Source organism: Lutra lutra, chromosome 1, assembly GCF_902655055.1.
Source record: "Lutra lutra chromosome 1, mLutLut1.2, whole genome shotgun sequence".
Classification (NCBI taxonomy): domain Eukaryota; kingdom Metazoa; phylum Chordata; class Mammalia; order Carnivora; family Mustelidae; genus Lutra; species Lutra lutra.
In genome coordinates this window covers 28,864,709-28,879,964 of record NC_062278.1, presented here as the reverse complement: position 1 = coordinate 28,879,964, position 15,256 = coordinate 28,864,709, and the positions used below count along the sequence as shown (strand labels likewise).

At 36.1% G+C, this 15,256-nt stretch overlaps 1 protein-coding gene across 9 annotated transcripts in view; it reads right to left on the bottom strand.

Moving 5' to 3' along the window:
- Window positions 1-239: 239 nt before the first annotated feature.
- NRIP1 (nuclear receptor interacting protein 1) overlaps window positions 240-15,256 on the bottom strand; it is a 100,757-nt gene continuing 85,740 nt past the window's right edge. For all 9 annotated transcript variants that reach the window (XM_047721979.1, XM_047721953.1, XM_047721968.1 and 6 more), the window contains one exon: window positions 240-7,570. In XM_047721979.1, coding sequence (XP_047577935.1) covers window positions 3,759-7,229 — 3,471 coding nt within the window. In that variant the 5' untranslated portion in view covers window positions 7,230-7,570 and the 3' untranslated portion in view covers window positions 240-3,758. The remainder of the gene's footprint in view (window positions 7,571-15,256) is intronic.

Sequence of the window (15,256 nt, the reverse complement as noted above, 5' to 3'; positions counted from 1 at the left end):
GATCATTGAGTTACACACCAAACACCAGAATCGAGGCAAGGTAGGCTGCCTGTCTCTTTGAGCTAACTTCAATTGCCCTGCCTAGACACATTAACTCACTGGCCACCTTCTTCTTTTTTTTTCTGAGAAGGGTAAAGTATCCTTGAAGACTTGCTACTTTCGTGACCAGAGAGTTTTATATTTATGGAAAACCTAAAAACCAGAGAAAGCCCACAAAATAACAGTCATTTGAAACCAAAGACAATGCATTTTTTCCTCATTTATTCAAATTCACTGCAGGAAGTAAACACTAAAAGATTAAAAAACAAAACAAAAAAATTCACACTGCAGTATGTACAGTTCCATGACATCACATGAAGAAATTAAATTTCTAATAAAAATGACAAATTATATTACTAAGCAGATCGCATCAAAATTGGTTGTGTAAACCCCAGAATTCATCTCATGAGTGGTAATGTGCCTGTATTCCAGCATACTGGGATACTCCTGGTATAACAGTACATATCCAATGGGATTAAAAAATTCATGAAAGTAGTTGTGTGAACTTGTCATGTTGAAAAGTGGTTGATTTGATTTTAAAAAGTTTTAAGACCCTTGGATTCAAAGCACATTCTTCCACAAAGCTTAAACCACAGAAGTCATATCCAAAAATGGAATACTGTCATGTTGGGATGAACATCTGATCTGACTTGTTAAGACATTTTGCCAAATGCACAGATGCACAGGGTCCCCCATGCATTTTTCATGCAGCAGGTAATCACAACTTAAATAAAAGGTTTATTCTATACATTTGTCCAGACTTGCAACTGTATACATACATGCACAAATTTTAAACCTGTCTGATTATATTTACACTTATACATGGAATATACAGAAACCAAAGAGATTAAAAGGCTTTTCTGTTGCATTAGAACAATACAAAATATGTATTTTTCATTAAGGAAATCACTATTTACATCACCTTTAAAAACTGATTTTAACATCTTCGTGTAACAAGTCAATATATATATATATACATATTATATATATATATATATATATATATAAAATATATACTCTCACCAGTTTACTCTTCTGTAACATGTACCAGAGAATAAACAGGTAATGCTACCTTACTGTTGTCAATGAGAGCTGTAGTACCCTTTCACAAATGACTTCATTGGGAAGAAATTCTCTAGTATCTAAAATAGTCCTTGAAAATGTGTATATGTGCATCCTTGTATCTACATATGCATAAACAAAGTGAATTTATGGATGTGTGCCCTTTCTCACTGTTCTTCTTTAAGATCACCCTAAATTCAAATTGGGGACATTCTCTAGTAAATCAGAACATCGTTTTTCTGGTCATGTTTAGCTACGTATTATATATCCTCATTCCTTTAACTGTGAACGATGACAACAACAACAAAAACAACCAACCAACCAAAGGAACAAACAAAAATATAGCAATGCTGGCCCTCAATGTTCATTCCCCTGACCTAAATTTCCCTCCCTTGTGAAAGCCCATTTTCCCTCGACCAAAGGGGAATACCAACAATTTTTCTAGCATACTTCTAAGGCTCCAGATCTTTCATAATGTAGCAGGAAAAAAAAAATGACTTGCTTAAAAGCTTATTTATATGATATAGACAATAAGATTGTCACAAAGTCAATATGGGATGGAGTAGAATATATTCACTGGCCAGTGGGATTTTCACTTCAGAATAAGTGTATGCCTTCATCTCTCCAAGATGTAGTGTAATACTCACTCCTGACTATTGTTTTATAATATAATCCAGTAACTATTTACAAATCATTTTGAGAAAAAATAATCATTTAGGGTTTTAATTCATATTAGGAAATAACGCCCATTTTTAATATAAAAATCTTAGAAACAACTTCAAGTAGAACAACTTCAAATAGATTTCCTTCTAATTAATAGTTGATTATATAACAATTTGTTGATAGGTCAGTTGCAAACCTGGTTCACTTTTAAAAACAAAAATATTATCTGGTGAGTGAATTGTGGACCATGAAAGCTGAACTTAAACATATGGACTTGTTTCGAGATCAAAACCCCATGTGGCTCAATAATAAGTTCTTCCAAGATAATAGCAATGTTTACTTCTAATTGCAATTTTAAAATAAGAGGTCCAATGGAGTGATCGTGTACAACTCTGTCATGTCTATGTGCCCTTTGTACTTCTCTGTCTAGTCAATCTGAGTTTAGTGCCTTCCTTGGGTTTGAAATGTTTTCATCTTTGTCAGCAGTGATCTTAGGACAATGATTTTAATAGAAACTAAGGATGTATTCAGGAGAAGTTTCCAAACCATCCTGGAATCACCTGAGTTTGGTAAGTGGCCCTGTTATACCATCCCTAAGGCTAATTAAGTAGATGTTACTCATTAGAACACATAAATAATCACAGATTTTCCTGAGATGTTAAGCCAGATATGAAAGTTGTCCCCTCCACCCAATTTTTTTTTTCTTGTCATAAAAAGTATTTCGAACCCGATTTTCCAAAGACAGAACGGTTATATATGAACTACAATATTGCAAATTTTGAGTTGATGTATAACTGTACTGGGGAAAATATAGGCATCAAATAGTTGTTGTTTTTTTTTCTTTTTTTTTTTTTTTTTTTAACAATCCTGTGTTCTGAGAAAAGTCATAAGCAATGGTTCTCAAACTTCAGCATGCAGAAGAAACATCTAGGGAGTGTGTTAAGATGCAGGTGGGAGATTCCCGGGTCCACTTAGCAGAGCTTCTTGATCTGTAGATCTGAGATGTTGCCTAGGAATCTGCATTTTAAAACAAGGGCTCCAGATGATTCTAATGCAAGTGGTCTGAGTCCAGCTTTTAAGAAACCCTGGTCGTAAGACTCACAGGTACCACAGAAATGGTGAGAAGTAACTTTTACAAGAGATGGTGAAAACTGTCCAAAGAAAAGCCATTTTGCTTCTGTTAAAAACAACTTCTTAAATATTCACCTATTCAGGAAACCACCTGAAGGTAAATGGTTAACTTTCCTAATTCTGTAAAAGGAGGAATATTAATTTAGTAAAGTAGCTAAAATACAAAAATGGAAATCTGCCTTTTTTGAAGGATCTATCAAACTCCCACCAATTGTAATCAATTTTTACTAAGTAGTACAAGGTTTAAAGAAATAGATATTGAAAAGGACTGGGGTGGGGCAGACACATTGGGAACCACAAAACCCCTTCCAAGAGTTAAAAATAAATATGTTTTTTAGCAAAAGTGAAAAATGTAAGCATATTTTTTTTTTCTAATTTGTTTCTGAATCAGATAATGAAAAGTGACTTAGGTTTTCTTTACTCAATAATTAACATTTCAAGAGTTATTTAACAATTTGGATTTAAAAACAAATGTGTTATGCAGGCTGACTTCTGAAAAGCAAAATAAAGTACCCTAATAAAGGCAGCAAAATGCGTGAATCTGCTATGGATGGAGATTTACATTTTCATTTATGCCTGTTATCTGAATATAAAAGAATTTCATTCATAGGCTACTCACAGTTGTTGTCTGATGCATACAGAGTGTTAAACAACCAATTGCTAGTTCAGTAGTTTCCTCATGACATCTAACGTAAAGCAAAAAGCAGTATGCATATTTAAACATCACCAGTAACCAATACTTTTCAAAATGAAAAAAGTTTCAATTATACCATGCTTTTCTCAAATCATGCTCTTATTTATACAGATCGCAAGTTCATACTAAGCAGTTTTAAAAAGATCCGAAGCTGGATGGCAGGTACGTTTTATTCTGATTCTTTTTTTATTGTTAGCACGTTTCCCAACAGTCCATAAACTTCTCCGTTGGCGCTGTGTGGACGAGAGGCGTTACTCCCCATATGGCTATTATATGGGCTTCTTAGATTAAAGAAAGAAGCTTTAGTTTCTGCGGTGGGAAGTAACTCTTCTTTGACTGTAACCTGTGAGACACTTTCGGCAGGTGCAGGCTCCCTCCAAATGTCATTGTCCTGCGTTTCTCGACTGGTAACAGCACTGCCTCCCTTCTGAAGCATGTAATACAGTATCGGGTTAGTTTTGGTCAGCCTGGGACAGTCTTTCTCATACTCATTCTTATCCGCATCTGTGATAACCCACTTAATGGGTCCCTTCTCACTGGTCACGGAACACCCGTTCAAAAGCCCAGATTCTGGTCTAGACCCTGCACAGCCCAAGTGCTCGGGGAAAGGGGGACTCATGGGAGATTTCACTACTCCTGGGTACGGAAATGTCCTGCTATCCATGCAGCCGCCGGGCTGAGGGGAACCGTACATCAGTCCGTTCAGAGAAGAAATGCTGAATTCAGGTTTGCTATTGGTCACGTTATTTTTGTGTCCTTTCTTTTTACTCTCGACGACAGAGTTACTCCTGTGCTGGGACAAATCTCTTACACAGTTTTCTGAGAGAAGCAGCTGCTTCAGGACATTGAAGCTTTTGCTCTCCCTGGCCCAACTCCTATGTTCACTTTCGGGGGCGGCACCATGACTGGCAGGGTACTTAAGTTCAAGATCATTTTTGCTCAATTTCAGCTCTTGCTGGTTAAGCAAGGTCCCATACAGTCCTTCCGTGGCACTGTGACTATTTGCCGCGTCGACGATGTTATTTTTCATCTTCTTAAATGGGTTTTCTAAAGGCTCAGTATGGAGCTTCCTTTTCTTAGGGACCATGCAAAGGTTCTTTGATTCTAGAATTGTCAGTTCACTGTTTCTGTGACTGTTGTCCAGATCTTCCGCCAGGTAACTCTCTTGATTTTGTCTTAGCAGTCGACTCAACAGACCGTTCTTTGAGAAAGAAAAATCCTGAGGTGAAACGGGCTCCGATTTAAAGTCCTCGGACATGGGTAAGGCAGCTGCGCTTCTCTGCACGGGAGGCGCCAGACCCAAGAATGGGGCCCCCTTGGCGTCATGGGTCAAGTGCACATTTGAGTTGTGGGTATGTAAGTCATCGCAAGGCTCAGATTTGATTTTGACCATCAGTATTTGTTCACTTAAAGCTCTATCTGTGGGTTCCTGAGTACTTTCGTCTCTCACAGAAATCTTCTCTTTCTTTTCACTCTTCCCTTTGTTGGGGTTTCCCAGGAGCAGCTGGAGGACAGTGCGCCTTTCAAGCAGATTTTCTATTTCAGAACCAGAAAGTCCTGATTCGGGACCTGTTGCTTGGCTGCTCAAGGCCTTGTTTTCCTCCACCATGTTTGTTTTATTTGCCAGCAGAGGACTGTTTAATCTGTCAACCATGCCCACGGGTCTATCTGTGTTTACACTTAGTAGCTGCCTGCTGGGTCTCTGCTCTTCTCCTGAGGTGGACTGCATTCCACACTGAGCTAAGTTCTGTAACAGTTTACTGGCACTGAAAGTTGCGGAGTTTTGCGCGCCTTCATTCTGGACGGGTTTCTCTCCGTGCGACTCTTTGCTCTTTGTCAGGTCCATCAAGTGGCTGGATGCGGCACTGGCTGGCTTTTCAGACTGAGAGCCGCAGGTGTATGGCGGGGAATTCCATTTGATGACCAGAGAGTGTTGGGAGAGATTGATGGGAGACTCTGGTTTCGTGGAGCCGAGTAATGGAGGAGTGCTCACGGGGGTAGTCCTGTTTGCACTGGGGCTTTCGATGACCGAAGTCCTCGTGTAATTCTGAGTACTGAACTTGGGCACATCGCTGGGGACTTCCTGAGGACTGCTGTTTCTTTCTACGTTTTCTTCATTCTTATGGCCAAGGAGCAACTGAAGAAGTGTTACTTTCTGGTGTGAATTAAGCTTGGAATTCCTTGAGGTATCTTGATCTTCTTTGATATCTACAGTGGTGGGGACTTTGGGATCCCAGGTATTTAGCAAGGACTGAGTTAAATTATCGAGAGAAACAGGCTGGTCAGGTTCCGGTTTCTCAATTCGATGTTTGCATGACAAGTCTATGGGCACACAGTTGGAGTAAGAACTTTCGTCACCACTGCTGTCATCTGTGAAACTAGGGTTGTTGTCGGAGTACTCATCGATAGTTGTGGGCGTACTACTATCCTCGAAAATGCTTCCTCTCTCACTATGATGATGTCCGTTCATTGGCTTTGGTATGGTCTGGCTTTTAAGAAGATGTAATAGCAAACTGTTACTAGCAGCTTGTTTGATATTGTTTCTTTCCAGTGAGTTCTTATAGCCTGCATTCTTGGGGGAAGAAGGAACGACACCCATTGGATTTTGGAATGCCGTATTTTTGCTCGCCATTAGCTTGCTCGATGATGTTCTTGCCTGACCATTGAGATGGCTCGACATTCCTTTCGAGAGCTGGAAACTGCCAACATCCTTCTGGCCGTTTTCTTGTAATCTGGCCATGGCAGCAAGTCTTTCACTTGCTGCTTGATTTGCATTTTGTGTTTTTAAAGCATGTTCCCGAGAATACTGCTGCAAATGGGCTTCACTTGAGAGGAGTAACGCTAACTGGCTACAAGCAACACTAGGTTTGGGTGAAGTGGCCGGACTAGCCCTTTTTTCCACCATGCTTGCGACAGCCTGTAATCGGGCAGCACATGACAATGGTTCACTCATGACCTTTGTCCCGCTTTGTCCAACATGATGCGGCGACTCCACAAACCTGTCTCTGATGAGGTTTTTAGTTACATCAGGAAGATTGGTATCAGGCTTTTGATCTTTAGCTTTACTTTTCTTCAACAAAGTTTTTAAGTGACTTGACGCCACACCGTAGCACCTTAAATCTTTCTCCACTTTTAAAGAATCATGACCGAGTGCGTATCCTTGCTCCTTGAGGCTCTGCCTAATTTGTTGCGACAGAGCAACGGTCTGCAGCCTAGAGCTGAATGACTGAAGCAAAGAGGCCAGTAATGTGCTATCTTGTTTGCCTTTAGGCACATTGTCAACCATGCCAGCTAGCAAAGCTTCCTTCTTCACGTTTAAATTTACGATGGAATCAGACAGCCTCTTCCGCTTCGCGGCATTCCAGTCCTCCGAAGACTGCAAGAGTCTGGCTTTTTTGAGATGCAGCATGCCAGATCCCTGATAGGACTGTGCATTGAGAACTGGACCATTACTTTGACAGGTGGGAAATGCATTACCAGAAATGTTAAAGTTCTGATCCTCTTCATTATGCCCGGCAGACTTTTTGTCAACGGCAGTACCTGATCCCTCTGCTGCCTGATGCATTAGTAATCCTTCTAGGTAAGTTAAAACAATAGAATCCTGGTGCACATCAGAGCCAAGCTCTTCTCCATGAGTCATGTTCAATAGAAGTGTTCACAAGAGCTTGGTTTCTATTCACGTTAAAGAATGGTTTTCTGGGGGTGAGTGAGATGTAACTTTAATAAGTGACTGCCAGTTTATCACCTTCCATAGTAATCAGGCAGAGATGCCCTGTGACATTCCAACCAGGATTTCCTCTAGCAACGACAAGGTGAAAGATAGGCAAATTCCAAAGGAGCCTGACCACAGGGCTGAGCAAGAAGGAGCAGAAGAATTCCTCAGTACATAGGTCTGCAGCAGCAAGCACAGAGAATCCTCAGCGAATATACTGCTTCTCCTTCTTCATCTTTCGTGTCCAATTAAATGCAAATAGCAGTTTTCTAGGAAAAGAAAAAAAATAAATAAGTTAAGAAGGGACAGAACTCGTGTTATGCTATCGATAAGCAAAAGAATCTAGTATTTTTAAGTTTCTACATATGTGTAAAACATACTTACATACGTAAAACATAATGTACATACACATATATGCATTGTAGACAGTTCTCTGGTAACATATTTTGCCATTCCTATTAAACTGCAAATTGCCACTGGAAATCCTATGAATCAATCCACATTGCAAATCAATTAGAGAAAATACTTTGGCATTATGTAACCGTCTTCCAAAGCACACCAAGTTTCTGAATTTTCATGAGCACTTTGCACAGAGTAATATGAATGCTAAGTCTCTTTTATAATGATGTAGCTCTATAAGGGAGCTAGAATTAGCCTTCTTATTTTACTGGGAGCTTATGAAGGAACAAAAGCAGAGGTGCAGAAAAGAGAAGAGATCATGAGACATGGACTCATCTGATGAGCTGGGTGTAGGATTGAGTACTACTTCTGATAGCATCCTTGAAACATTGCAAATTCCATTAAGTAATCTGTAGGATTTCTGTTTTCTATGAAATGGAAGACTGACAAGTATAAGTATCTTACAGGCCTATGCAAAGTGTGACAGTCTTAGTCATATTCATAAACACTGAAGCATAATCAAAGCTTCGTTTTTACCATGACCTATTAAAAACAGAAGAGAGTGATTCTCTACATGCTCATCAAGTCTATCAGAGGTTTAATGTATCCGATTTAAATCTTCACTCATTGCTCTACGTAAAAATTTTAATGTGAGGTCCATTCCTAGCAGATGAAGAAGACAGGTTATGGATGAACCTGTAATTCTAAATTTCTAGAATGTTCCTCATAGAAAATAACTCTTTTCCTCACCAATGCTATTTCTTTTTGTGTGACTTCATTATCAGTATAAAGTATAAATAAACTATTATACATGATTTGAAAAAAATTTATAAGATTTTTTAAAATAAAAATCATTAATCTAGAAAAATGTGTCAAGGCACTTGTACCAATTTTTAGTTGAGAAAATGTGGTTACCATAATATGTATAAACATTACCATGTGTATACAAGAGGCAATCACAGCACCCTGTAGAAAGTGGGTAGGAAACAAATTTAGAATAGACTTAAAGGGAAGATGAATAATTGCTTCCAGAAAATTCTAAGTCAATGTGGTTATTTTTCATTAATTTTTTGGGAAAGAAAACATATAAACAGCACCATTATGAAACAGGGAGGAAAGACCTTTTTTTAATAGGAAGCCTGTTTTTTAATACGATGAATCTGTAAATCAAAGGCTATATTTCCTGAGATGCTGCTTCAAGAGGCACTCAGTGGCAAAACCTACCATCGTGCTAGCAAAAAATGAAATGCCGAAGAAAGTAGGAATTCTGAGACTACTCAAGGCTTGAATTCACTCAGATCCTACTATTAAAAACTCTTCAGGGAATTGAGTGAGCCAAATTTTTTCTGATAACTTCCTTTTCTTTCCTTTAAATAATTGAAACAGGAGAAATCATTAACAATCCTTCCTAGCTTTCCCAAATCTTGCCTTTTCATATTTCCATTATAAAGAATACAACTTAATTGACAAATTTAGAAAAGAAACAAGAGGAGGCAAGGTGACTGAATATGGTACAGCTCCCAGACTACAGATATTAGGATATAATGTAAAGTATTACCACCGCCTAATAAATAAACTAATTCTTAAAGTTAAAATCATGTAGTTAGTATTATAGCCTGACTCATTTTCTTTTAGCAAAAAGACAACCACATTTTTAAAATATTTTTTTTAATTTATTTGAGATAGAGAGCACAAGCTGGGGGAGAAGCAGAGGAAGAGGGAGAAGCAGGCTCCCCACTGAGCAAGAAGCCTGATGCAGGAGTCGATCCCAGGACCCTGAGATCATAACCTGAACCAAACGCAGACACTTAACAGACTGAGCCACCCAGGCGCCCCATCACATTATTTTTGAATCTTTGACATAGAGTTTGTTTGATTTTTTATTTTATATACAGGTTACTTAAGAACGCTGCCAGATGCTTAACACATATATTCAGTTAAAAATAACTAAATGTCAACACACTATTAAGAATTAGGCTTCTTGAGAGATTGGTAAGCAATATATTTTAAAACGGGAATATTTTACAAAATACTGTGATTCAATGGCCTGTCAGTGGATCTACTTGCATGTCCATAATTTTGACAATGATTTATTAGAGCCTGTGTCTATTTAAAGATACTCAACGGGGGCGCCTGGGTGGCTCAGTGGGTTAAAGCCTCTGCCTTCAGCTCAGGTCATGATCCCAGGGTCCTGGGATGGAGCCCCACATCAGGCTCTCTGCTCCGCAGGGAGCCTGCTTCCCCCTCTCTCTCTGCCTGCCTCTCTGCCTACTTGTGATCTCTGTCTGTCAAATAAATAAATAAAATCTTAAAAAAAAAAAGATACTCAACGGTCTTTTCACAAATACAGTAAAGAAGAGACTTTACTTATATAGCGTACACTTGCTAAGTGGTTTTGCAAAGGGAACAAAATTTTTCACAACATTTAGATTATGGGAGGTAAAAGAAAACCAAGAGCTTTGTAAAAGTAAGGAGGGGGCAGGGGAAAAAAAAGTAGAAAAAAGTAACAAATGAACAAATGAAGGCCTCACAAGTTTTGTAACTCTCGTGAGATTCTGTAAAGAAAATTTTAGTTTAGAAACTAAAATATGTTATATTAGTATACTATCTTTAAACATTAGGTTGGTAGATATGACAGGCAAAGCCAAGAAAGATTTAATGAACCCTAAAAATGCACATATATGAAGGAGAAAAAAATTAAACTTACCCAGTGATAGAGTAAAAGCTGATTGAATTGAAACCTAGTTGTCATTTTTATAATGTGGTGCCACAGAACTTTTAGAAAAACTGATTTTTAAAAAGTTCAGTGTAATCTTCTATAATATATCAAGAGGTGACTTAATCTTCATTTTATCATTCTAAATCAAAATCAGCTCTTTGTAATTTTAATGGATTTGTTTAACCTTCAGTATACCAAGAAAAATAGGCATTGACCATCTAAGTGCAACAAACATTTTATTAATATTTAAGTCAATTTATGAATAGTTAACAAAGAATGAAGGGATAATATAAAAAAAATCAGAATTTTAAGTAAGAATTTACACATTCTTAATTCCGTATCTTCCTGGTTTTGAAAGATAATGGTAACTGACAGCTCATCAACTCTCATGCAAGAACCTGGAAACATCCTTTAAGTACCAATTCCAGATTGGTACATGTCTAAGGGGTAAGCTTTATCATCACCTCTGAGTCTTCTTTTTGTACTTGTAAAATTCAAAATGTGTTACTTTAGAGAACTCTGAAAGCTCATAATGACGCTGACAAGAGGACAGAAATCTTCCTTGTTTCATAATTGCAAAATACGTATTTTTTATTTTTAGACTTACTAACACTAATTATAATGACCAACCTAATGGATTATTTCATATCCATGTCATCTATTTTCTTCCGATCTCTTTTATTACAAACCAGCCTTCAATATTTGTCCACTTAATGATCATTTCAAATAAATTTGGACATACCAACATCATAAAAGAAGAATACTGTCATACTTCCTTTGAGCAAAACAGAACAGTTGAGGTTCTTGTCACAAAATAGTGAGTTATGAAGCCCTTCTTGTTGAAGTCAACTGACCAGATGAAATACTGTATTTCCTTTTTGTTTTTAGAACTATAGTGTTGTGGGAACAATGTGAGGTGATGGGTGTACTAACTAACTTTATTATGGTAATCATTTTGCTATATATGTGCATATCAATTCACCACACTGTGGACCTTAAACCTTCACAATGTTACATGTTAATTATACCTCATTAAACCTGGAAAAATATAAAAGAACTATAACGTTGAACCATATTGTTCACTCACTGATTCCTGAGTTTGAAAAAATTCATTTAGGATGTTGTCATCTGAAGACCACGTGAGAGATGCTGCTTATACAGTCAATGTCACCATCATAATTCATGTCTGGAGTACCACTAATCATTCTCTTTGCAGTCATCCTCTGATTCATCTAACTGGAGCATCTTCCCAGGCCAACTTTCTTTTCTTTGACATTATAGATGGAAAATGGAAAATGCTGAATTTTCCATTGTGTTTACTAAAGACTTAGAACAGGAAGACTACAAAGACAGTGTCTCCAGACTTTTTAAACATTCATGAAAAATGATACAGAATTAATGGACTATGCAATAAGGAAACTGAAGATGATATAATGATGGCTTATTTCACTACTGCATCATCATTCTAGGCACTTCCATTATTTTCTCTTGGCTTATTCTTTTTAGTCTTTATTTGGCACAGCTGGAAATAAATAATGAATGAATTCTCAAGACCAGAAAATGGCAAAATACTTAATATGGGAAAATTAAGGTCACTAAGGTTCTGTAACATATCTTTGATTTGGCACATATAGTAATAGCAAGATAACTGTTCTTTCCCTATTAAAAACACATTGATTAAAATGTTAAAACAAGAGTTAAAGGCATGCAATATAATCCTTCCTACTAGTTAGAAATAGTTAAAAAAAAAAAAAAAGTTTCAAAAACTAACACCAGATCCAAAGAACCCTGCTTGACAGTATATTAAGGGTTAATGCAGTTCCTGACAATTTAATAAAATTTATGTAAAACTACTTTATAACATTAAAATTATAAACTGAATCTTCCTTTTATTAACTGAAAATTATTTAGAAGCATGCAAATCTTTTAAATTTTATAAAGTTGACATTTTACTGCTCTAGCCAGCATATGGTAAAAAAAATTATTGTTAGATTTAAAAAAATAAACTAAACTATTAAAGTAGTCCATGGAATCTTGACCATATGCACAAATCTAGGGAAAGATTCAAGTTTCAACACATAGGTTAGTTTAGTTAAATATCTATCTAGTAAAATGTGTGAATTCAGAGTGTAGTTTTTTTTAAAGCTACATTTTCTTTTAAGTACCCGAAAAATATGAAATTATGTTGAAGTCTAAGGTTTTTTTTTTTTAGAACTTTAATCAATAAGATAGTTGTAAATAATTTGCACGTTAACAGTTCCCAAATGAGTATTATATTGATTCTTTGAAGTAGTTAAACCATTTTCATTGCAATGCGTTTTGCATTCTCTATTTGGAAACGGCTTATTAAGGAAAGGGAAAATCTACTGAATTTTTAAGCACTTTTTAAAATGGCAAAACAAATTTTTATTTGGATAAATGAAAGATGAATCTAATAGAATTCTTGCATGTGTGACTACTTTTAATTGACAATAAATAAATAATGAGAAAGGTCTTCCTCCAGCTGTTTTTAAGGAAAGGATTCAGTATCTTACTTGGACCAAATTCTCCATTAGAAACACATTTCAATGACTAAACACCTATGAAGTCACTTTGTATGGTTTTTAAATTATGTCTAGTGAATACCTCATGACTTCCAATTGTTTCCATGAAATCTCTTCCACTTTCTTCTCCATTATCAAGTAATACCTGTTTGAGTACTGAATTTAAAGGCACTTCTCCAATATCATTCTAATGAGCATTTTAATTTTTGGCTCTGGTTCCTATAATGCAAAAGTAACTGAAAGTCTACTGAAATGTGACATTCAAGAATAATGCCTATTGAGCAATATTACCTAATTTCCACTGTAGGTTATTTTAGATATTTCACACAACGGGCTAAGAAAAATATTAAGATGTTTCACTAAGCATTTAAAGAAAAATATCTGAGTACTAGGAAGATTCCAAAGTCCTTATTATTGAAACTTCTATTAAATCATTACAAATTGAGGTAAATAATTTAGAAAACTCTTGGTGATCTCTAAGGTGAGACTTTGAAAGAAAGTTTTAAAAGTTGAAAAGGGAACAAAAATCCAAGATTTTTATTTATTAAAATTTGTCAAAAGGACATAACACCAAACATTTTCCAAATGTATGAGATTAAGCTTTCTAAACCAAGGGCCAATGAGAAGTTATAATACATGAAACTCAACACTAAATTTCACAGAACAAGAAAGAAAAAATCACATTTCAAATTGAGGGTCCTGGGGCTTCCTTAAGAAGTAAAGACTACAGTGAACCCCCTATTATAAATTAAAAATTAATTTTTACCCAAGTCAACAAAAACTATAAATAAAAAAGGAGATATTGCCATTACTGATACCACAGAAATGAAAGGGATAAGAGGTTATTATCAACAACTATACTCCAACAAACTAGGCAACCTATAAGAAATGGAAAAACTTCTAGAAACATACAACTTACCAAGACTGAATCAGGAAAAAAATAGAAAATCTGAAGAGACATTAGAGTAAGGAGATTGAATTAGTACTCAAAACTCTCCCAATGAAGAAAAGCCCAGGACCAGAGGGCTTCACTGGTGAGTTTCACTGAACTCTGAAGAAGAATTAACACCAATTTTTGTCATACCCTTCCAAAAAATGAAAGAGGAGGGAACACTCCCAAACTCACTTTATGAAGCCAGCATTATCTGGATACAAAACCAGAAAAAGGAACCTACTAGAAAACAAAACCAAACCAAACCAAACCTAAAAAACTATAGGTCAATATCCTTGATGAAGACAGATAAAAAAATTCTCAATAAAATATTAGTAAACCAAATTTAGCAGCATATTAGAAGAAATATTTACCATGATCAAATGGGACTACTTCCTGAGATGCACAGATGATTTAACACCAGCAAATCAATTAATGTGACACATCATATTAATGGAATGAAAGAAAAGAATGATGATCATCTTACTAGATGCAGAAAAGCATTTGACAAAATTCAACATCTATTTGTGACAAAAACTCTTAACAAATTTGGCACAGAAGAAATATCTCAACATAATAAAAGCAATATGTGACAAGCCCCCAGCTAACAACACACTCAATGGTGAAAAGTTGAAAGTTTTTGGTCTTAGATCAGGAACAAGACAATGGTGTCCAGTCTTGCCACTACTATTAAATATGGTATTAGAGGTCCTAGCTAGAGCAATCAGGCAAGAAAAAGAAATGAAAGGTATCAGAATTAGAAAGGAAGAAGCAAAAATTGTCTCTATTTGCAGATGAAATGATTTTATATATACAGAAAATCCTAAAGACTCAACCAACCAAAAGTCTATTAGATGCAATCAATAAATTCAGTAAGGCTGCAAGATACGAAATTAACATACAAAAATCAGTAGCATTTCTGTATATTAGCAACAAATTTTCTAAAAAAGAAATTGATTCTATTTACAGTAACATCAAAAATAAAATACTTAGAAATAAATTTAACTAAGTGAATAATCTCTACTCTGGAAACTACAATGATGACAGCAAAGGAAAAAAAAATGAATGAAAAGATATCCTGTATTCATGGACTGGAACAATTAATACTGTTACAATGTCACTTCTACGAAAAGCCTCCTATAGAGTCAATGCAATCCCTATCGAGATTCCAATGGCTTTTTTTTTTTTTTTAAACAGAAGTATAAAATAACACTCTTAAAATTTATATGGACCCACAAAAGACACTGAATAGCGGGGGGGGGGGGGGTGCAGCTAGAAAGAAGAATAAAGCAGGAGGCATCACACTTTCTGATTTCAAGCTATACTATAAAGTTATAATCACCAAAATAGTATTAGTATAAAA